The 25,117-nt window shown below is 40.4% G+C and overlaps 1 protein-coding gene across 1 annotated transcript in view; it reads right to left on the reverse strand.

Moving 5' to 3' along the window:
* The window catches only part of LOC129853885 (stromal cell-derived factor 1-like), a 41,709-nt gene that overhangs the window by 15,177 nt on the left and 1,415 nt on the right, over positions 1-25,117 (reverse strand). Inside the window, exon 2 of the mRNA XM_055920364.1 lies at positions 12,538-12,655. Within this exon, the coding sequence (XP_055776339.1) occupies positions 12,538-12,655 (118 nt within the window). The remainder of the gene's footprint in view (positions 1-12,537; positions 12,656-25,117) is intronic.

Here is a 25,117-nt window from a genome sequence, read left to right on the forward strand (position 1 = left end):
CTTCTCATTGGTTACTGACATCCAGGGGAAGGCGGGTGCAGTTCATGTCGTTCCATAGGATATACAGAGACTTTCAAAACTGATCTGAAATCAGAGCTTCGCTCTCAGACCATCGCAGTACCTGTCATGGATTTCGCTGTAGAAAGAGTTCTGGGTCACCCACAGACAAAATTCCAACAGCTATAGAAACTAGAAAGTGTTTTCTATCCAATAGAATTAATAATATGCATATTGTACGATCAAGAATTGAGCACGAGGCAGTTTAATTTGGCGACACCCAGAAATAAAAAATGCTAATTGCGCCACCTATTGGCAAAAGGTTAACATTAGAAGCCTCCTCCCTAAGTTTGTTTTCCTCACTGCTTTTAGCACACTCCCCCAACCCAGATGTCCTAGCAGTGTCTGAATCCTGGCTTAGGAAGGCCACCAAAAATCTTTTAAAAATCCACCTTTCCAGAAACAAGTCTCTCACCTTTGTGTCTTATTATAGACCCCCCTCGGCCCCCAGTTATGCCCTGGACACCAAATGTGAATTGACCGCCCCCTATCTATCTTCAGATTTCGTACTGTTATGTGACCTAAACTGGGACACCACGGCCATCCTACAATCTAAGTTTGAGGACATCTATCTCACAAATCATCAAGGAACCTACCAGGTACAACCCTAAATCCGTAACCATGGGCACCCTCTTAGATATCATCCTGACCAACCTGCCCTCTAAATACACCTCTGCTGTCTTCAACCAGGATCTCAGCGATCACTGCCTCATTGCCTGTGTGCGTAATGAGTATGCGGTCAAGCGACAACCCCTCATCAGTGTCAAACACTCTCTAAAACATTTCAGCGAGCAGGGCTTTCTAATCGACCTGGCCCAGGTATCCTGGAAGGATATTGACCTCATCCCGTCAGTAGAGGATGCCTGGTCGCTCTTCAAATGTGCTTTCCACTCCATCTTAAATAAGCATGCCCCATTCAAAAAATGTAGAACTAAGAACAGATAAAGCCCTTGGTTCACCCCAGACTTGACTGCCCTTGACCAGCATAAAAATATCCTGTGACATACGGCATTAGCATTGAATAGCCCCCGCGATATGCAACATTTAGGGGAAGTCAGGAACCAATATACTCAGTCAGTTAGGAAACCAAAGGCTAGTTTTTCCAACAGAAATTTGCTTCCTGTAGCACCAATTCCCAAAAGTTTAGACACTGTAAAGTCCATGGAGAACAAGAGCTACCTCCTCACAGATACCCACTGCACTGAGGATAGGAAACACTGTCACCACCAATAAATATACGATAATCAATAATTTCAATAAGAATTTTTCTATGGTTGGCCATACTTTCCACCCTGGCCAACATCTCAGCACCCCATGCCGCAACTTCCCCCACCCCCCACCCAGTTTCCCATTCACGTAAATCCATCCAGCAGATGTTGTGAAAGAACTGCAAAATCTGGATCCCTACAAATCAGCTAGACAATCTGGACCCTCTCTTTCTGAAATTATCCGCCTAAATTGTTGCAACCCCTATTACTAGCCTTTCAACTTCTCATATCGTTTGAGATCCCCAAAGATTGGAAAGCTGCAGCGGTCATTCCCCTCTTCAAAGGGGGAGATACTCTAGACCCAAAATGTTATAGACCTACAGTTGAATTCGGAAGTTTACATACACTTAGGTTGGAGTCCTTAAAACTCATTTTTCAACCACTGCGCAAATTTCTTGTTAACAAACTATAGTTTTGGCAAGTCGGTTAGGGCATTTCTTTGTGCATGACACAAGTAATTTTTCCAACAATTGTTTACTGTCAGATTATTTCACTGTATCACAATTCCAGTGGGTCAGAAGTTTATCCTATCCAATACATAGGCTAACTGACATAATTTGAGACAATTGGAGGTGTACCTGTGGATGTATTTCAAAGCCTACCTTCAAACTCAGTGTCTCTTTGCTTGACATCATGGGAAAATAAAAAGAAATCAGCCAAGATCTCATTAAAAGGAAATTGGACGTCCACAAGTCTGGTTCATCCTTGGGAGCAATTTCCAAACACCTGAAGGTATAACGTTCATCTGTACAAACAATAGTACGCAAGTATAAACACCATGGGACCACGCTGCCATCATACCACTCAGGAAGGAGACGTGTTCTGTCTCCTAGAAATGAACGTACCTTCGTGCGAAAAGTGCAAATCATTCCCAGAACAACAGCAAAGGACCTTGTGAAGATGCTGGAGGAAACCGGTACCTGCTGCGGGAGGGACTGGTGCACTTCACAAAATGGATGGCATCATGAGGAGGTAAAATTATGTGGATATATTGAAGCAACATCTCAAGACATCAGTCAGGAGGTTAAATTTTGGTCGCAAATGGGTCTTCTGAATGGACAATGACCCCAAGCATACTTCCAAAGTTGTGGCAAAATGGCTTAAGGACAACAAAGTCAAGGTATTGGAGTGGCTATCACAAAGTCTTGACCTCAATCCTATAGAACATTTGTGGGCAGAACAGAAAAAGTGTGTGCGAGCAAGGAGGCCTACAAACCTGACTCAGTTACACCAGCTCTGTCAGGGGGAATGTGTCAAAATTCACCCAATTTGTTGTGGGAAGCTTGTGGAAAGCTACCCAAAACGTTTGACCCAAGTTAAACAATTTAAAGGCAATGCTACCAAATACTAATTGAGTGCATGTAAACTTCTGACCCACTGGGAATGTGATGAAAGAAATAAAAGCTGAAATAAATAATTCTCTCAACAATTATTCTGACATTCTTAAAATAAAGTGATCTAACTGACCTAAGACAGGCAATTTTTACTAGGATTAAATGTCAGGAATTGTGAAACTGAGTTTAAATTATTTGACTAAGGTGTATGTAAACTTCCGACTTCAACTGTATATTTTACGGACACAGTATATTTGACATTAGTTATCTTGGTGTTTTTAATCCCACACTTCAGCTTCACTCAACCCCTCCCATCTATTTCTGAACACAATCCAGTTATTATATATATTGCGATATATTTTTGAACTGTGCAGTGATGTTTCACAAAGGTTCTAAACCTTTCTATTCTCATAGTTTCTACAGATTGTAAATTAAAGATGAACATATTTGCTGACATTATTATATTATTGATTGATTATGATTTTTCAACTGACCCAGCGGTGCTATTAGCTCCAGAGTTAGCTCCAGATAGCCCCAGATAAATGTTGCAATTCTTCAGCCATTACTGAACCTGTGACCAAAAACAATCTACCTATGGACAGCACCAAGTCAAATGATCTAATGATTCTGTCTCTTCGCAGCAAAATCTCCAGAGGTGGGATGGTTGTATCTCCCATATAAACTCAGCAAAAAAATAAACGTCCCTTTTTCAGGACCCTGTCTTTCAAAGAGAAATTCGTAAAAATCCAAATAACTTCACAGATCTTCATTGTAAAGGGTTTAAACACTGTTTCCCATGCTTGTTCAATGAACCATAAACAATTAATGAACATGCACTTGTGGAACGGTCGTTAAGACACTAACAGCTTATAGACGGTAGGAAATTAAGGTCACAGTTATGAAAACTTAGGACACTAAAGAGGCCTTTCTACTGACCAGGGTCACTGCTCAACTGTGTGAATATGCCTTAGGCATGCTGCAAGGAGGCATGAGGACGCGGCCAGGGCAATAAATTGCAATGTCTGTACTGTGAGACGCCTAAGACAGCGCTATAGGGAGACAGGATGGACACCAGCACAGGACCGGTACATCCGAACACCACACCTGCGGGACAGGTACAGGATGGCAACAACAACTGCCCGAGTTACACGCACAATCCCTCGATCAGTGCTCAGACTGTCTGCAATAGGCTGAGAGAGGCTGGACTGAGGGCTTGTAGGCCTGTTGTAAGGCAGGTCCTCACCAGACATCAGCGGCAACAACATCGCCTATGGGCACAAACCCACCGTCGCTGGACCAGAAAGGACTGGCAAAAGTGCTCTTCACTGACGAGTCACGTTTTTGTCTCAACAGGGGTGATGGTCGGATTCGCATTTATCATCGAAGGAATAAGCGTTACACCGAGGCCTGTACTCTGGAGCGGGATCGATTTAGAGGTGGCGGGTACGTCACGGTCTGTGGCGGTGTGTCACAGCATCATCATACTGAGCTTGTTGTCATTGCAGACAATCTCAACGCTGTGCATTACAGGGAAGACATCCTCCCTCATGTGGTACCCTTCCTGCAGGCTCATCCTGACATGACCCTCCAGCATAACAATGCCACCAGCCATACTGCTCGTTCTGTGCATGATTTCCTGCAAGACAGGAATGTCAGCGTTCTGCCATGGCCAGCGAAGAGCCCAGATTTCAATTCCATCGCACATCTGGGACCTGTTGGATCGGAGGGTGAGGGCTAGGGCCATTCCCCCCAGAAATGTCCGGGAACTTGCGGGTGCCTTGGTGGAAGAGTGGGGTAACATCTCACAGTAAGAACTGGCAAATCTGGTGAAGTCCATGAGGAGAAGATGCACTGCAGTACTTAATGCAGCTGGTGGCCACACCAGATACTGACTGTTACTCTTGATTTTGACCCCCCCTTTGTTTAGGGACACATTCCATTTCTGTTAGTCACATGTCTGTGGCACTTGTTCAGTTTATGTCTCAGTTGTTAAATCTTGTTATGTTCATACAAATATTTACACATGTTAAGTTTGCTGAAAATAAACTCCATTGACAGTGAGAGGATGTTTATTTTTTTTGCTGAGGATATAAGTTCATACATCATGTGCCATGGAAGCGGTACATCGAAAAACTCTTCCCAACTATTTTGCTAACTATTGCACAGCTGTAAATGTTTTGGGTCCTGACAGGAAACTGTTATACTTTTTTATTTATCACAATTTTCTTTAACCAATTTTGGTCTTTAATGCTGGGCCGACAGACAAGTTACTTACTTTTTCCCCCTTCCACTTGCCTCTTCCATTATTTGCGGTAATGCTGCAATTAGTTTGTTGTAATTTTGGGTAGAGCAGACATTTCCATATTTTTGTTAGCTGCATGTGTGACATATCTCCATCAGTACTATTTATTTTATAATTTACAAAAATCGTACTTTAAAAACAATAAATCAAAAAGTATTGTTTTTTAATCGATTAGTATATTTGAGTTAAACACAATATTTTTTGTATTATTTGTTCTGTCTTTTCAGGTGGATTAAACTGAAATTGCAACCAACTTTCTTTGGCTTGTTTTAAAAACAGTGACTTTTCTGAGAATTTTATTTTCAATTCGACAGGTATTTTCCTTTACATGGTAGCAAGATCTTATCTATTTTGCTAACTTTCTATTAAAATGTACTGTACCGAGATCCTTTCTTTCAATCGGGATATGAATACCGAATAAATCCACATCACCGTCTGACCATTTAATTGGTAACCGACACAGTAATGTAAACGTTTTTTTTGTGATCCAATATATAATATAGTTCACTTGTCATAATTTGGTTTTAATCCAGAGAGGTTAGAAAAATTATCTAGATCCTTGATGAGGCTGTGGAGGGATCCAAATTGTGGATTTAAAAGAGAACATGAATCATCAGCATACAATGACCTTTTTTTAAGCCCTGGATTTCTAGACCCTTTGATTTTATTGTTGGATCTGATTTTAATAGCAAAAATTTCAATGACCATAATAAATGTAGATATGCTGATAGTGGACAACCTTGTTTTACTCCTCTTGACAGTTTAATACATTCTGAGAAGTAACCATTATTTACTATTTTAGACCTAGGGTTACTATACATAACTTTAACCCATTTGTATAAGAGATTCCCCAAAATTGTTATATTTCAGGAATTTATATATGAATTCCAGTCTTACTTTATCAAAAGCCTTTTCACTGTCAGCTATTAAATCCCAGATTTGTAATACTGTTCTATTGTTTACAATACTTGTCTTATATTATCTCCAATGTATCATCCATGTAGAAAACCTGTCTGATTATGATGAATAATATCAAACAATAAAAATAAAAAAAATCTATGCACAATACTTTTTGCATCACAACACTGAGGTTTAAGGGGCCTCCAATTTTTTAAATGGACTGGATCTTTATATTTACCACTTGGGTCATGTTTCAGTAATAATGAAATCAGACCTTGTTGAGTATCTAATTATCTACAATTTTATAGGAGTGGTTAAAACATGCTAATAACGGTCCTCTAAGTACATCAAAAAAGGTTTGGAATACAGTGGCTTGCAAAAGTATTCACCCCCCTTGGAATTCTTCCTATTTTGTTGCCTTACAACCTGGAATTAAAATGGATTTGGGGGGGGGGTGGGGGGGGGATGTTGTATCATTTGATTTACACAACACGCCTACCACTTTGAAGATGCAAAATAAAGTCAATACTTTGTAGAGCCACCTTTCACAGCAATTACAGCTGCTAGTCTCTTGGGGCATGTCTCTATAAGATTGGCATATCTAGCCACTGTGATTTTTGTCCATTCTTCAAGGCAAAACTGCTCCAACTTCTTCAAGTTGAATGGGTTCTGCTGGTGTACAGCAATATTTAAGTCATACTACAGATTCTCAATTGGACTGAGGTCTGGGCTTTGACTAGGCCATTCCAAGACATTTAAATTATTCCCCTTAAACCACTCGAGTGTTGCTTTAGCAGTATGCTTATGGTCATTGTCCTGCTGGAAGGTGAACCTCTGTCCCAGTCTCAAATCTCTGGAAGACTGAAACAGGTTTCCCACAAGAATTTCCCTGTATTTAGCGCCATCCATCATTACTTCAATTCTGACCAGTTTCCCAGTCCCTGCCGATGAAAAACATTCCCACAGCATGATACTGCCACCACCATGCTTCACTGTGGGGATGGTGTTCTCAGGGTGATGAGAGGTGTTGGGTTTGCGCCAGAGTTTTCCTTGATGGCCAAAAATCTCAATTTTAATCTAATCTGATCAGATTACCTCCTTCCATATGTTTGGGGAGTCTCCCACAGGCCTTTTGGCAAACACTAAACATGTTCGCAAATTATTTTCTTTAAGCAATGGCTTTTTTTCTGGGCACTCTTCTGTAAAGCCCAGCTCTGTGGCGTGTATGGCTTAAAGTGGTCCTAGGGACAGATACTCCAATCTCTGCTGTGGAGATTTGCAGCTCCTTCAGGGTTATCTTCGGTCTCTTTGTTGCCTGTCTGATTAATGCCCTCCTTGCCTGTTCTGTGAGTTTGGTGGGCAGCCCTCTCTTGGCAGGTTTGTTGTGGTGCCATATTCTTTTAAAAATGTGTAATAGATTTAATGGTGCTCCGTGGGATGTTCAAAGTTTCTGATATTTTTTATAACCCAACTCTGATCTGTACTTCTCCACAACTTTGTCCTTGACCTGTTTGGAGAGGTCCTTGGACATCATGGTGCCGCTTGTTTGGTGGTGGTGCCGCTTGCGTAGTTGTATTGCATGACTTTCAGAACAGGTGTATATATACTGAGATCATGTGACACTTAGATTGCACACAGGTGGACTTTATTTAACTAATTATGTGACTTTTGAAGGTAATTGGTTGCACCAGATCTTATTTAGTTTTTTTTCATTTCACTTCACCAATTTTGACTATTTTGTGTTTGTCCATTACATGAAATACAAATAAAAATCTATTTAAATTACAGGTTGTAATGCAACAATAGGAAAAACACCAAGGGAGATGAATACTTTTGCAAGGCACTGTACCTCAACTGGTATGCCATCCATCCCTAGAGTTTTCCCAGGCTTAAAGGCTTTAATTGCATCAAGAAGTTCCTCCTTTGGCCTTCACATGAGTCTTTCTGTATAGCTGTTAATTTTAGATTATTAATAGAAAAAAATTCATACAATTAACTTTGGTTAGTGGAGATGGAGGAGACTGAAATGAAAACATACACCTAAAGTACTGTGCTTTCTCTTTCAAAATATTGTTTGGTGATGTCACGTTCCTGACCTATTTCTGTTAGTTTGTTGTATGTGTTAGTTGGTCAGGACGTGAGTTTGGGTGGGCATTCTATGTTTTCTGTTTCTATGTTGGTTTAAGGGTTGCCTGGTATGGCTCTCAATTAGAGGCAGGTGTTTGGCGTTTTCCTCTAATTGAGAGTCATATTTAGGTAGGTTGTTTCACAGTGTTCGTTGTGGGTGGTTGTCTCCTGTGTCAGTGTTTGTCGCACTATACGGGACTGTTCGGTATGTTTGTACATCGTCATTTTTGTGTAGTCTATTTTTCCCTGTTCATGCGTTCTTCGTGTTTTATTGTAAGTTCGTATGTCTAGGTTAGTCTACACATTCGTTTTGTTATTTTGTTAGTTAATTCAAGTCTAGTTCGTTTTCTGTCTTAGTTATTTTGTCGTGTCTTAATTAAATCATGTCATTTCACAACGCTGCGCCTTGGTTCAATCACTACTCCTCCTCTTCGGATAAAGAGGAGGAGGATTACCATTACAGGTGAATCATGGGGGACATCATTTAACAAGTTTCAGTAAATTATTTTTGGTAGCATTTCTATGTTGAAGATTAAAAAATGCTTTGGTACATTTCACCCCATATTCCATCCAGTTCGGTTTATTTTTTATAATATATTAGACTTGATCTTTCTTGAATAAGTTCCTCCATTTATTTTTGTTTTTTTTCTAACTTATTCTGTGCCTCTATATTTAAATATGAGTAAGGAATTGCATGGCCTCTAAAGGCACATTTAAAAGTGTCCTATACAATAATGGGATCTGCTGTACCTATGTTATGTCGGAAAAAGTCAGTAATGAATTCTTCTGTACTAGTTAAAAACAAGTTATCATCCAATAAGCTTTGATTACATTTCCAATATCCTCCCCGACATGGAAATTCTGCAAGCGTAATGTATATGCCAATTATTTGATGGTCCTACCGCATTCTGTCCACTATAAACACTTTCTAAACTTTTGGTGCCAGCAAGAATGACATAAGAAAGTAGTCAAGACGACTAGCTTGATTGAGCTTCCACCATGTATCTCTCAATTGGTCAGGATTTGTAAGCCTCCACATATCCACGATATTCATGATTTCCTTAAGTGCATGTGGGTGATAGTTTGTTTATGGTCCAATAACATATTTAAAATAATCCGTCTACCTTGCGGATCTGTTTGGACAATTTTAAAATTCGGATCAAAATTACTGTTAATAACATCACCCCTTTGGAGTTTCTTTGCCCATGGGAGAAGTATACGTAGTAATGAATTGTAGTGAGCAAAAAAGTGTTCTATTATACTTGAGATTCTTCAAAGTAGCCACCCTTTGTCTTGGTGACAGCTTTGCACACTCTTGGCATTTTCTCAACCAGCTTTACCTGGAATGCTTTTCCAACAGTCTTGAAGGAGTTCCCACATATGCTGAGCACTTGTTGGCTGCTTTTCCTTCACTCTGCAGTCCAACTCATCCCAAAACATCTCAATTGGGTTGGAGGTGTGTTGGGTCATTGTCCTGTTGGAAAACAAATGGTAGTCCCACTAGGTGCAAACCAGATGGGATGGCGTATCGCTGCAAAATGCTGTGGTAGCCATGCTGTTTATGTGTGCCTTTGGTTGGAACCAAAAATCTCAAATTTGGACTCATCAGACCAATGGACAGATTTACACCGGTCTAAGTGTCCATTGCTCGTGTTTCATGGCCAAAGAAAGCAAGTCTCTTCTTATTATTGGTGTTCTTTAGTAGTGTTTTTTTGCAGCAATTCAACCATGAAGGACTGATTCACGCAGTCTCCTCTGAACAGTTGATGTTGAGATGTGTCTGTTACTTGAACTCTGTGAAGCATTTCTGCGATTTCTGAGACTGGTAACTCTAACTTCCCTCTGCAGCAGAGATATCTGTGGATCTTCCTTTACTGTGGCAGTCCTCATGAGAGCCAGTTTCATCATTGCGCTTGATGGTTTTTGAAATTTTCCGGATTGACTGACCTTCATGCCTTAAAGTAATGATGGACTGTCGTTTCTCTTTGCATATTTGAGCTGTTCTTGCCATAATATGGACTTGGTCTTTTACCAAATAAGACTATACATACCACCTCTACCTTGTCACAACACAACTGATTGGCTCAAACACATCAAGAAGGAAAGAAATTCCACAAATGACCTTTTAACAAGGCACACCTGTTAATTGAAATGCATTCCAGGTGACTACCTCATGAAGCTGGTTGAGAGAATGCCAAGAGTGTGCAAAGCTGTCATCAAGAATCTCAAATATAAAATATATTTTGATTTGTTTTAAACAAATGTGGTTACTACATGATTCCATCTGTGTTATTTCATAATGTTGATGTCTTCACTATTATTCTACAATGTAGAAAATAGTCAAAATAAAGAAAAACCTTTAAATGAGTAGGTGTGTCCAAACTTTTGGCTGGTAGTGTATATATATTAAAAGATGTTTCATATCTTAATTTATTTCCACAATTAACTAATAACATGTGTAATAATGTAGGCAGTTAATGGGAAGGATTTGTTACCAGGATTGCAATTATTATTTTGGAAAACAATTATTGTGATTCATCCTATATTGTCCCAAACATCATTACCCCATAGCAACATATGTGGGATACATACACACACACACACTCTCCACCATTCCCCCATAAACAACCACAAGCTCTGATGTTCAACATTTGTTCCATCCCCGAGCACAACTCTAGAAAATACTTGATGTGCGAATGCATATACGCTTGTAGCTGATTGAGACGGCATGCAACATTTAGCATGTATGGGAAGATTTGATTAACCAATGCCAAGTCCTAGCTGATGGAGCTCAGATACACCCCCTTTCCTTGAAACACACACACACGCTGGTCCCCCATTTTGACCATTTCCCCAAGTATCTCTGTGCAGACAGAAAGTTGATACATTTTTGCCACCAGGGCCACAATAAGTTGCCCCCTCTCTGATTATCTGAGTGTGACCTCCTCCCCATGGGTTACTGCAGTTATTGTTGCCAGCACTGCTATGTTGTCCCCTTGATCGAGGCACTTAAACCCCCCACAACAACAGTTCCCTGAGCGCCCAGTGTGGCAGACCTCTCCAAAAACCTGTATATGTATGTGTGTCTTTCAGATGGTTGGGTTAGAAGCAGAAGTCAATTTCAGTTGGACCTTGTGTGCAAATGACCAATAAAGTGATCTTAATCTAATAATGTTGAGCAGTACCAGACCCTGTGAGTTAGGAGTTAGAGAAAAGCCAGTGCGTGAGAACACAGACCAATTATTTAGAGAAAAACAAAACTGCATCCAATTCCCAACCCCCCTCACTCACACAAACACTCACTCTTTTTCACAATAACGCTTCCTGTGGATGTGTCTAATTATGTGTGCATGGCGTACAGAATGGACAATGAGATGGGCATAAGCAGTGTGTGAGTGTGTATGTGTGTGCGCGCGCCTCCTTTCACTGGCTGTCAGCTCCATGAGATTGATGGTATGAAATGTCCAAACAGAAGGAGACCTGTCACCCCTTTCAGAGCCAGAAGGTCTTGGGTGTGTGTGTGTGTGTGTGCATGATTTTTCAAAATGTCGAGTTTTTGTAAGACCCCAGGACATCGGGAGACGGCGACAAATCTGTCCACTACGGGCAACATTTTACATTTTTTTGTGGTGAACCCGGGTCTATAAAAGAGCAGTCAGCTGCTTAGACCACCGGTACATTCATCCATAAGGACTTTGCAAGGCCAGTCTTAATTAATGGCTAAACTAAACAATGGAGTTGTTTTTCTGAACTTAAACAATCAGATTGAATGCCTGAATAAAATTAACCCTATCCCTAACCAAATGGAATTAATGCCTGACTGTTTTACTTAAAGCTGCAATATGTAATTTGGGTGACCCGACCAAATTCACATAGAAATGTGAGTTATAGATCTGTCATTGAAAGCAAGTCTAAGAAGCGGTAGATCTGGTCTATGTGCACAATTTCTATGCTGCACATGCTTAAGTAAAAATTTTGCGTCTTTTACTTTCGGTCGGTTTTGTACACCCACTTCAAACAGCTGAAAATACAATATTTTTGGTTATGGAAAATGTATTTCACAGCTGTTAAGATGGTACAATGATTCTCCACACATTAACTGCTTTTTGGTCACATAAACTGAAAGGAGGCAAACTATTAGAATTTTAGCAACCAGGAAATGGCTTAGCAATTTCTGCCTATTTCATCTTTAACGAAGTCAGAATCAATGCCTAAATCAAGGCATTGGTCACAATGGGACTCCCCTGTTGAAATAAAGGTAAAACAAGATCAATCAAAACCGGCCACTAGAGGCAACGGTGAGCACTACTATCATGAAGTAGGCTTGGCTTTTGCTAGGGTGTTGTGGATGGCAGATGGGCGGATGCTGGATTCAAAGGTCATGTGTTCAATCCCAGTGATAGGCACTGCGGTATCAACAAACACTTCAAATGTTTACGTTTGGTGCAACTTCGAAATTTGACGTTTGGAGAAATGTCTATTTTGCAGTGAGACTGACAGCTTGTTGTGTGATCTTGTCTGTACATTTGTGCGTTGGGGAGGTACTCACATCACTTGGAAGGGGCAGTTGGGTGTGTGTAGGAACTTCAGTTCTCGGATGTTGCGCTGGGGGACGGTGTTGACTGTAGAACGACACCAACACCTCTCCACCAGACTGATGGGTTTAGCTGAAGAGGGGGTTGAACAGAGAATATGAATGTCATGTACAGTAACATGAATATAATATCCTTCAACTACACATTTTGCATTGGAGAGTAGAGAAATTGTTGCAGTTTTAAAGCAAACTGTCTGCAATTCTACACATTTTTGTCACAGGGCGGAGAGAAGTTAAGCAGTTTTAAAGCTCATTTCCTGCAATTCTACACATTTTGTCAAGACTTATGCCATGTTAATGATATCTGGGTGAGAGGGATTAACCAAATGAAGGGAGGCCTCCTGGAGGTCATGGCCCCTGGGCACATGACCAGCATGCTCGTTTAGATAACTGGCTAGACTAACTTACCAATCCAAAAACATTATAGCTGGCATGGCTAATTGAGTGACGGTCAGTGACTGACATAACAGAAAAACTGCTGATGCAGAACCAAATTTGAAACTTGAACCTTGTGTATTATACTATTCTAACACGCAACATGCAACCTCAACTCATTTGAGATGGTTTGGGATGAGTTGGACTGCAGAGTAAAGGAAGAGCAGCCAACAAGTGCTCAGCATATGTGAGAACTCCTTCAAGACTGTTGGAAAAGCATTCCATGTGAAGCTGGTTGAGAGAATTCCAAGAGTGTGCAAATTTAAGATTTAAGTCATTTAGCAGAAGCTCTTATCCAGAGCAACTTACAAATTTACCTTTTAAAAAAAAAAAGTTTTATATTTAACTAGGCAAGTCAGTTAAGAACAAATTATTTTTTCTTTTTTTTCCCAATGACGGCCTAGGAACAGTGGGTTAACTGCCTGTTCAGGGGCAGAACGACAGATTTGTACCTTGTCAGCTCGGGGATTTGAACTTGCAACCTTTCGGTTACTAGTCCAACGCTCTAACCACTAGGCTACCCTGCCGCCCTGTCATCAAGGCAAAGGGTGGCTACTTTGAAGAATCTCAAATATGAAATATAATTTGATTTGTTTAACAATTTTTGTTTTTTACTACATGATTCCATATGTGTTTTTCATAGTTTTGATGTCTTCAATATTATTCTACAATGTAGAAAATAGTAAAAATAAAGAAATTCCCTGGAATGAGCAGGTGTCCAAACTTTTGACTGGTACTGTACATATATTTATTTTATTGTCAGGGGGTCCCTAGCAGCCGGGGGCCCTAAGCAACTGCTTAAGTCAATGAGAAACATGTACAGTAAGAGATAAGTGGAGAATATGAATACAACCACTCATTGTCTCAGAAAATAGGAGAACCCAAGGCCTAGTCAAATAATACAGTCAGAGATGAGCAAGGCATCATTATACTACTAAACCCCTCACTTTCTTACTTTCTCTCTCACACATGTATATTATGCAGTGAGTGGGTTTGTTTACTAAATCATGTTTGGTAATCTTTGTATTTTCTTTAACTTGGTGATGCGGTGGATGTTTGAAATCATTTAACAGAATGTTCCAATATCAGACCGACAGTAGGCTACTGTTCTGTGGTTAATCATACCATTTTCTTGACAAGGACATTTCACAAGGAATTGTGATTAGAAATACAAAGTCGATAATTTACTAAACAACAAATAAACATATTGTGATAAAGACTTTAATAGCCCATTATTTGTTGAACATTTTTTAAGCTAAAAAGGTAATTTAATGAGAGTAGGTCTAGTCCTAATTCAATTTCATACCACATTAAGTTCAGTGTTTAGGGCGTTCACTGCTCTAGAATGTAGAGAAAAACGGAGCAATTCAATAGGGATACTATGAAAGTAATGTCAAAACCTTGTTTTCTTTTGCCCTATGTCATTATAAATCACATTGAATGAATCATTAGCTTGTTCTCTGCAATAGTATAACCTTAATATACATGTACTTGACAGTTGTTGATGAAATAATGTTAATTTGCTTTCCATGGCATTGTTGAATACTAATTTCTGATTGGCTTGAAGTGTATTCTAGAGCGTGCATTATTTCCCTGTAATGAACATTACATCAGCATGGTAGCAATGGCTGTAGTTACTTCTTACATGGTTTGTTTGAGCTGCTTTTTAAAGCAAAAGTCAAATTAAAAACGTTATTGGCATTGTTGAATTCGATTTTCATAATCGCAAACTAGGGCTACATTCCAAACACTTAAGACACACCTTCTCCCGTCAACCCTCAAATTAAATGGACACTTCTGATAACATCATGACGTCTGACGAGTTTACACTTGCAGGGCAAGGGGATGAGGGAGGAAGCAATGAATTTTAAATGGACCGCCCTTGGCAGGAAATTTGTCACGGGTTCATCCCGCAAAGATTGTGACCCATCATGTGCATGAGTAGCACATTTTCAAACTTACTTACATTTGTTTTTATATACACATGTATGTTGACTTCTCCATATTAATGTTGGTTTTAAGTTGACTGACCATTCTTAGCGGGTGTACAATCATCGCGAATTGAATTATGGGGCTTTTCAGGCCCGAAGTGAACATAATTCTATACTCGCAAACTCCATTAAAAACGAGGGCTGAGGGGCTTACGTTGCAAACTTCTCTTGCTTGGCTAATCATTTGGACCAAAGACAAATGTGGCCGCGGGGATTCCCCCATTGGCATAAGGCGAGGGTATGTCTTTTGTGAGTTTGAAAGGGCTAAACTAGCATGTCTGTTTGGTTACCATGGCAACTACTGTAGCTATCTATCAAACTTGCTTGCTACTTCAGTGGATATTGAACACATTTCTAGTGGCAAATGTTTTTAAATATAACCATTGTATAAAAGAGAATGCAACTCCGTGGAAGGTCAGTTCCACTCCGCTAGTGAGTCGCAACCTCTAAGTCGTTCATTATTTTCCATAGAACGCATAGCCCCTTGTTGATTATCCCTTACGTGACCAATGCTAGCTTAGACCGTGCCGCTCTTTGTTGTATCTCTTCTATATTTGTGGTTGGGAGGTGGTACCATTTGGAGGTATTTACGCAGGATGGACAAATCAAAATTAACTTAATAACCTCATCATTTTGATCTCCAGATCCTTGTTTTTCATTAGCTATGTTGGCAATCAATATACGCCGACAGGTGCCATTTCTACGGTGATTTAAAGTTAAAGACTCAGAAATACACAATGAAAACAGGAACATATCGCCTTTGCGGAGGTTGGATATTGAAATTCAGTCTGTTAGCTTTGTAAATAAATATATATTTAGTCCCTATGTTTGTATTCTGCAGATTTCATTTTAAAAACAGGGGATTTTTCTATCACAAACGTCTGTTGACGTTCGAAGGGCTCCCGAGTGGCGCAGCTGTCTAATTTGTTCTTAAGCACCCCCCCATGTTGACTCCTATGGAGGACCAACCCTGCATTAATTAGAATCAAATGAAGAAATGTACACATAAATAGATAACTAAAACGATGCTTCTTTGTAATATCTAATTATTCAAACTTTAATTATTTTGATTCATTTAAATATTTATAATTTATTTATGCTTTCTTGCTCCAATATGATGAGGGGGTGTCAATCAATGTACAGCCTTACCCCCTTTCATGGACCCAAGATCCATAGGTAAGGCTGTACATTGCAATATGAATGTCCAATACGCACAACATACTGACTGGTGAGGTGATTTCCCACAGTCAAAGTCCTGCATTATGAGCTACAATGCAATATTTGTAAACTCTTCACAGTTGTGTTCTCTGGGTGTCACTGAGTAGGCTGATACCCCACTTCATGGATCCAAGATCCATAGGTATCAGCCAACTCAATTATGCCAACAGAACACAACTGTTATGAACTTTATATGAACTCTTATTGCAGGACTTTGTTGGGTGCATTTGCTGTTTGTGTCGGTTGTGTTTCAGATTATTTTGTGCCTAATATAAATTAATGGGAAATAATGTATTGTCATTTGAGGCAATTTTAATAATATATGTTTCTAATGTAGATGCAACCATGATTACAGATAATCCTGACTGCATCGTGAATAATGATTAGTGAGAATGCGCTGTTGGCTAGAGAGCACATGCCAATTCCAGAGTGGTCACAAATCATTATGTAATGCAACATTTTTTGTGAGAAAACTATCAGAGTTGAAAATGTAATAAACTCATTTAACTAGTGTTTTTTCAGTAAATGGGAATTTAAACACACTATTTTTATGTGCACTACGTCATCATGCACAGCCATTTATCTGCAACAAGTAAAATTGATGGAAACATCTCTGGTGGGAAAATGCAGTTTTTATGCAGATTTTAGAATATTTGGATAAATGTGTCACCAATTGGATGGAAACCAAGCAAATGACACTAACAAAAGTGTTGAATTGTTCAGCAACACGTGCAGTAAATTCTAAAAATGACTTTTGTGTTGAAAGGTATATATTACACTTATTGTCATCTCCCTATCACTACATGCTGTGACATGGGCCTGGATGGTGACAAATCTACAAGCTGCCTAAGGACCTTACTGGGATGTACAGCATCAGTCTCTCTCTGTCTCGCTGCCATTCTGTCAACATGAAACTCAGCAAAAAAAAGAAACATCCCTTTTTCAGGAACCTGTCTTTCAAAGATAATTCGTAAAAATCCACAGATCTTCATTGTAAAGGGTTTAACCTCTAGGGTACGTGGGACGGTAGCGTCCCACCTCTTCAACAGCCAGTGAAACTGCAGGGCGCCAAATTCAAAACAGAAATCCCATAATTAAAATTCCTCAAACATACATCTATTTTACACCATTTTAAAGATACACTTGTTGTAAATCCAGCCACAGTGTCCGATTTCAAAAAGGCTTTACGACGAAAGCAAACCAAACGATTATGTTAGGTGAGTGCCTATTCACAGAACACAGCCATTTTTCCAGCCAACGAGAGGATTCACAAAAATCAGAAATATAGATATAATTAATCAGTAACCTTTGATGATCTTCATCAGATGACACTCATAGGACTTCATGTTACACAATACATGCATGTTTTGTTCGGTAAAGTTCATATTTATATCCAAAAATCAGAGTTTACATTGGTGCGTTACATTCAGTAGTTCCAAAACATCCAGTGATTTTGCAGAGAGCCACATCAATTTACAGAAATACTCATTATAAATGTTGATGAAAATACAAATGTTATGCATGGAATTTTAGATGCACTTCTCCTTAATGCAACCACAGTGTCAGATTTCAAAAAAGCTTTACGGAAAAAGCAAACCATGCAATAATCTGAGGTCGGCGTTCAGAGCCCAATCAAGACAAAAATATATCCGCCATATTGTGCAGTCAACAGAAGTCAGAAATAACATTATAAATTTTCACTTACCTTTGATGATCTTCATCAGACTGCACTCTCAGGAATCCCAGTTCCACAATAAATGTTTGTTTTGTTCGATAATGTCATTTATTTATCATTTATGTCCAAATACCTCGTTGTTCTAGCGTTCAGTACACGTTCCAAACTCACGACCCGCGGGCAAGTCCAGAGGAAAGTACGGACGAAAAGTTAAAAGTTATTACAGTCCGTAAAAACATGACAAAGTATTGAATCAATCTTTAAGATGTTTTTAACATAATTCTTCCATGTTCCAACCGGAGAATTCCTTTGTCTTCAGAAGTGGGATGGAACAGAGCTCGCTCTGACATGAACGCGCATGGTCAGCGCATGTTCGGGTCATGGTAGACCTTACTCAAACCCCTCTCATTCGGCCCCACTTCACAGTAGAAGCATCAGACAAGGTTCTAAAGACTGACATCTAGTGGAAGCCTTAGGAAGTGCAACATTACCAATATCCCACTGTATCTTCAATAGGTGCTGAGTTAAATCGACCAACCTCAGATTTCCCACTTCCTGGTTGGATTTCTCAGGTTTTAGCCTGCCATATGAGTTCTGTCATACTCACAGACATCACTCAAACCGTTTTAGAAACTTCCGAGTGTTTTCTATCCAAATCTACTAATAATATACATATTCTAGCTTTTATGGCTGAGAAACAGGCCGTTTACTCTGGGCACGCTTTTCATCATTTTCATTTTTTTTTCATCGCTTTTCATAAAAATACTGCCCCCTACCCCAAAGACGTTAAACACTGTTTCCCATGCTTGTTCAATGAACAATAAACAATTAATGAACATGCACTTGTGGAACGGTCGTTAAGACACTAACAGCTTACAGATGGTAGGCAATTAAGGTCACAGTTATGAAAACGTAGGACACTAAAGAGGCCTTTCTACTGACTCTGAAAAACACCAAAAGAAAGATGCCCAGGGTCCCTGCTTATCTGCGTGAATGTGCCTTAGGCATGTTGCAAGGAGGCATGAGGACTGCAGATGTGGCCAGGGCAATAAATTGCAATGTCTGTACTGTGAGACGCCTAAGACAGCGCTACAGGGAGACAGGACGGACAGCTGATCGTCCTCGCAGTGGCAGATCGGTACATCCGAACATCACACCTGCGGGACAGGTACAGGATGGCAACAACAACTGCCCGAGTTACGAAAGGTAAGCACAATCCCTCCATCAGTGCTCAGACTGTACGCAATAGGCTGAGAGAGGCTGGACTGAGGGCTTGTAGGTCTGTTGTAAGGCAGGTCCTCACCAGACATCAGCGGCAACAACATCGCCTATGGGCACAAACCCACCGTCGCTGTGCCAGACAGGACTGGCAAAAAGTGCTCTTCACTGACGAGTCGCGGTATTGTCTCACCAGGGGTGATGGTTGGATTCGCGTTTATCGTTGAAGGAATGAGCGTTACACCGAGGCCTGTACTCTGGAACGGGATTGGAGGTGCCGGATCTGTCATTTCCTGGGGCGGTGTGTCACAGCATCATCAGACTGAGCTTGTTGTCATTGCAGGCAATCTCAACACTGCGTTACAGGGAAGACATCCTTCTCCCTCATATGGTACCCTTCCTACAGGCTCAGTTGACAGTAAGAGGACGTTTTCTTTTTTTGCTGAGTTTATTATATGTAACCACTCAAATTCATATGAACTGCTACGGACACAATCACTGACTTATATTCACTTTGTCTACTTGCCCCATTCTTCAATCTTGTCTGGGATATATATTTTAGTTAACACACCTGTGTGTTGTATCTAATATACAGTGAATTTGGAAAGTATTCAGACTGCTTGAATTTATACACCTTTTGTTACGTTAGTCTTATTCTAAAATGTATTAAATATATATTTTTCCCTTATCAAATCAACACACAGTACCAAATAATGGCAAAATGAAAACAGTTATTTAGACATTTTTGCAAATGTATTAAAAAATAAACAGAATACCTTATATACATAAGTATTTGAACCCTTTGCTATGAGACTCGAAATTGAGCTCAGGTGCATCCGGTTTCCATTGATCAACCTTGAGATGTTTCTTCAACTTTATTGGAGTCCACCTGTGGTAAATTCAATTGATTGGACATGATTTGGAAAGGCACACACCTGTCTATATAATGACCAACAGTTGACAGTGCATGTCATAGCAAAAACAAAGCCATGTGGTCGAAGGAATTGTCCATAGAGCTCCAAGACAGGATTGTATCGAAGTATAGATCTGGGGAAGAGTACCAAAAAGATGTCTGCAGAATTGAAGGTCCCCCAGAACACAGTGGCCTCCATCATATTTAAAAGGAAGAAGTTTGGAACAGCCAATACTCTTCCTAAAGCTGGCCAAACTGTGCAACCGAGGGAAAGGGTCTTGGTCAGAGAAGATCCTCTGTGGAGATGGGAGAACCTTCCAGAAGGACAACCATCTCTGCAGCACTCCACCAATCAGGTGTTTATGGTAGAGCGGCCAGACGTAAGCCACTCCTCAGTAAAAGGCACGACTGTCCACTTGGAGTTTGCCAAAAGGCACCAAAAGGACTGAGAAACAAGATTCTCTGGTCTGATGAAACCAATATTGAATGCTTTGGCCTGAACGCCAAGCATCACATCTGGATGAAACCTTGCACCATCCTTACAGCGAAGCATGGTGGTGGCAGCATCATGCTGTGGGTATGTTTTTCAGCGGCAGGGACTGAGAGACTAGTCAGGATCAAGGGAAAGATGAACGGCGCTAAGTACAGAGATCCTCGATGAAAACCTGCCCCAGAACGTTCAGGACCTTAGACTGGGGCGAAGGTTCCCCTTCCAACAGGACAACGACCCTAAACACACAGCCAAGAAAACACAGAAGTGGCTTCGGGAGTTTCTGTATGCCCTTGAGCGGCCCGGACTTGAACCTAATTGAACATATCTGGAGATTCCTGAAAATAACTGTGCAGCGACAGTCACCATCCAACCTGACAGAGCTTGAGAGAATCTGCAGAGAAGAATGGGAGAAAGTCCCCAAATACAGGTTTGCCAAGGTTATTGTGTCATACCCAAGAAGACAAGGCTGTAATCACTGCCAAAGCCGCTTCTACACGGTACTGAGTAAAGGGTCTAAATACTTAAACGTGATATTTAAGTTTGTTAGAAATGTCTAAACCTGTATTTTTGTCATGATGGGGTGTTTTGATGATTTAAAAAATGTAATCAATTTTAGAATAAGGCTGTAACGTAACAAAATGTGGAACAAGTCAAGGGGTCTGATTACCTTCCGAATGCACTGTACATGAATAAAAATGTATTCACCCTGGACTTGAGTTGCATTTACTTTAGACTTTTTGAATCACAAGCTCCTCCAAGTGTTGTCTTTGTGTTAAAGTTACAACAGAATTTAGTCAAAGGTAGTGTGAGGACCCAATGTTACAAACATGCTATGAAAAAGTAGTATTGTAATCTAACAATAAAATGTGTTTATACAAAACCCATCCCCAAAATATATCCTTTGAAAGCCTTGATACTGTAGTTGCATCCTTCCACAGGGAACTGTCTGCAGATAGCTGACAACAGGGTGGCAGGTCTTTTGATGTGCTGCTCTAAAGTTTCATAGCCCAACAGACTCATCTGGGGATAGGGGGATGGACACATGTTAGTTTTGATAAATGTCTGGGAGATTTTTACAGAGGGGAGAGCAAGTTTTGGCGTGAGTACAGTAAATCCAATCCAATCAGTGGCCCTTGATAATATGCTATCACACAGGCAGAACTACCATAGTGAAGTAGGCTTACAGTGCATCGAGTATACTAATGAGTGTAGCCTACTTCTCTGTGCTCTGGAGAGATCGCAGTTAGTTGGTCAGAAGGCTCTGGAGGTCCTTGGACCATTCTTTCTGTGTGGTCCAAGGACCTCCAAGGACCTCCATCTCTCTCCAGCACCTGGAGAGAGATGGATAAGGGTGGTGAGTGCTATAAAGAGAGCCAGCCCTCAACCCTGACCTCCCACTGGCCCAGGGCCTCCTCCCTAGTTTTATGCAATGTAAAGGAAAACAATATCATGACTCACTGACAGAGTGATCCATGTTCCTGCTGGTAGCAAGCCTCAACCTGGATGCAGTGAAATGTCCTGCTGGTAGGTTTGCAAATCAGTTGACAACCCTGCCAAGATTAACAAAATAACATTTTCTGTATTTATGATTAATTTATCAGTTTGCCTACTTGACATTCATGTCTCTAAATGACAACATTAGATCTGATTAAAAGTACACATGCCATTTGTGATAACAGCTATGACAAATTACATGGCGTACATGTGAATTTATAGCTAGCTAAGATATTATTTATATTATGGCACCGCGTCTCATCTCACTAACAATTGCTAAGGCGAACAGCAAATTTCACTATTGTGGCTAATCCTTATTGTGGCTAGCTTCACATAGGTGACTTATTCCATCATGACAACATGCTCCTCCTTATTTGACTCTAGTTAGCTAGCTGCTAGCTTAGATCTTGGTCATTGTTGACACCGAATCTTGCAGCCAAACTGCTTCAAAGATGGATAATGTCAAGAATTAGCAAATGTAGCTAACTAAATGATAACGTATTAAGCAATAGAGTGGATACTTAATATGGTTATCTAGCTAATGTGAGCTAGCCAACATACTGCTTGCTTTTACATCTGACATTTATCTACCGTAGCTAGCTAGATAATAATGGTTTATGATACTTGCAGTTTAGTTCCTTATCTAGCTAACTGTAAAACTGAGAGTCTGGCTGTAAAACGCAGCTAGCTAGCCACCTCGACTTTATCAGTTGAAGCCAAGCTAGCTAGCTTGATACTCACTCAGTAACGTTAGCTTACCATGCTTTTCTGGCCAGCTGGACATGCCTCTCGCACATCCTGGTTGACTACTTCTTGCCCATCCCATTTTTTCTTATTCTGTGGGTTTTATGGCGGTCTACAACCCCAAAAGGTGTATTGCTGACACCAACTGGACAGGTTGAAAAACCAAAACAAGGTAAAAAGAAAATCCATATGTGATAGGGAAACTAACTTAATGCAACTAAATAAAAAGAGTACATTGGCAAAAACAAAACTCTCACTTCTTCCTTCTTTCAAATCTCCGTATCTCCCTTCAGGCTCTACTGAAAATATTCCCTGTAACTCCTCCGCAGAGAGATCTTTCAGTCCCAGGAACCGCTCTGCCGCATCCATAATGATATCTATCTTCCTGGACCTTCTCTGGCTTGACAGTACCATTAATCACCATAGCTATAAAGGCCACAAAGCCCACCTTCTTAACCTTTAAAATGTCAGGGTACTGCGGGTGAAAGGCAACCCCTGCAGCTTGCAGTGAAGGCCTATCCACCACCATGGACTCTTCAGGAGCACCATTCAAATCCTCAACCCTTTCAAAAGCTGCTGCATGTGAAATGTTCTGGACAGCCCTGACTTTGGCCACCTCATTCTCTTTTACCCTTGTCGGGGCAATTGAAAAATGTAGCTTCATGGTTCCCGCCACAATAGCAACATTTTCCTCACTTTTAAAACACATGATATTATCTTTTCCACAAGCCAGACATATCGGCTTCTCCCTTCTGCAAACACTTTACAATGATCACACTGCATTGGTCTTGGGATAAATGTTCTGACTCTGTAGTTTATATAATCCAACTGCACTTGGGTAGGGAGAGACTCCATATCAAAAAACTAAAGGGACAGATAGACTTCACTTTTTCACCATTCACCACACGATTCATCGGGCGTGCATCAATCACTCCAGGAATATTTTTCACCTCTTCAAAATCAACTTCCCTCGAAACGCCAGATATAACCCCCTTGAGGGGTGCTTTGTTCCGAAGACACACATGACACTTATCAAATTGGGTGAGACGCAACGTACGTTCCTTCTGATCAGCAGAAGCACCAAAAATCTAAACAAGCCCGATCCTGAAACCCTAGACTTTTCTCAGCACCCTCTCCACCAGTTTGGATATCTCAAACGGTTTCTTCAAGATTGGTAATCTGCTCAGCTGCTCCTCATTAACAAACCCTAACTCCCTCTAGATACAAAGGGACATTCTCATCACTGTACACTAATTTGCTCCGTTATCCATTCTTATGGACAATATTCCAATTCTCCTTGATTCTACCGCCATTGGAATTCACTTTATCGTCTGCTTCCGCCATCTTTTTTGGCCTCCACACGAGTAGGCCACCACTCCCATCTATTGGTCTTCTATGTTTAAAACGATATGGCTGTAGTCCGGTGCCTTATTGTCAAAAGCAGCCCACTCGTAACACAGCCACCTAGCGCAGGCAGGCAGTCAATGGCTCAGTGTTCCAAAACTGTTGATCTGTTTCTACATCAAGCAAGGACAATGTTCCATTTGTTGTTTTTGTGTCTTTTTATTGTGCTCGTGCAGCACAGCAAAATATAGATTTTATCTGCTATCCCCCCCAAAAAGGGACATATCATATTGAGACATAGCTATACGCGACACATTATTGTTTGGGGTGGATGGAGGGGGGTTCTAATGTGAAACATGGCCTTTAAACTTTGAACACCATTCTGTAATACTGAACGCAGCCCAGGCAAATGCAATCAAGTAACGTGCCGTGGCATTGATCAACCAATGGTGTGTTAGATTCCATCCACAAACATTTGCTTGACACCCCCTCGTTATCATATTGGAGGAAGAAATACAGCAATAATTACCCCTTTCAAAGGCACTTAAATATTTTGTCTTCCCATTTACCCTCTGAACAGCACATAAACTCAATCCATATCTCAATTGTCTCAAGGCCTAAAAAATGCATCTACACTGATTGAAATGGATTTAAGAGGTGACATCTGGATTCACCTGGTCAGTCTGTATCATGGAAAAAGCAGGTGTTCTTAATGTGTTGTATTCTCAGTGTATATGGTAGACATGGGGTTTGGACCATTGTTTTTCTGACACAATTCTCTATTGAATTGACATTTGTATAAACCATTAATTAAAAAATAATTTTATGGGTGATCGATCACCTTACGCAGCCCGGGCAAATGACAGCCTTCAGACATTTTTTGGAAAGGGATTAGTAGGCTATATCCTGTCCCTAAATCTCTCACACATTTTCCGTGAAATTATGCAAAACGTAGGCCTATTGCAGCATTTCGTTCATGTTTGTTGTTCGAGGCGCATGTGTCTTCTCAT

The sequence above is a fragment of the Salvelinus fontinalis genome, chromosome 1, assembly GCF_029448725.1.
Source record: "Salvelinus fontinalis isolate EN_2023a chromosome 1, ASM2944872v1, whole genome shotgun sequence".
NCBI lineage: Eukaryota > Metazoa > Chordata > Actinopteri > Salmoniformes > Salmonidae > Salvelinus > Salvelinus fontinalis.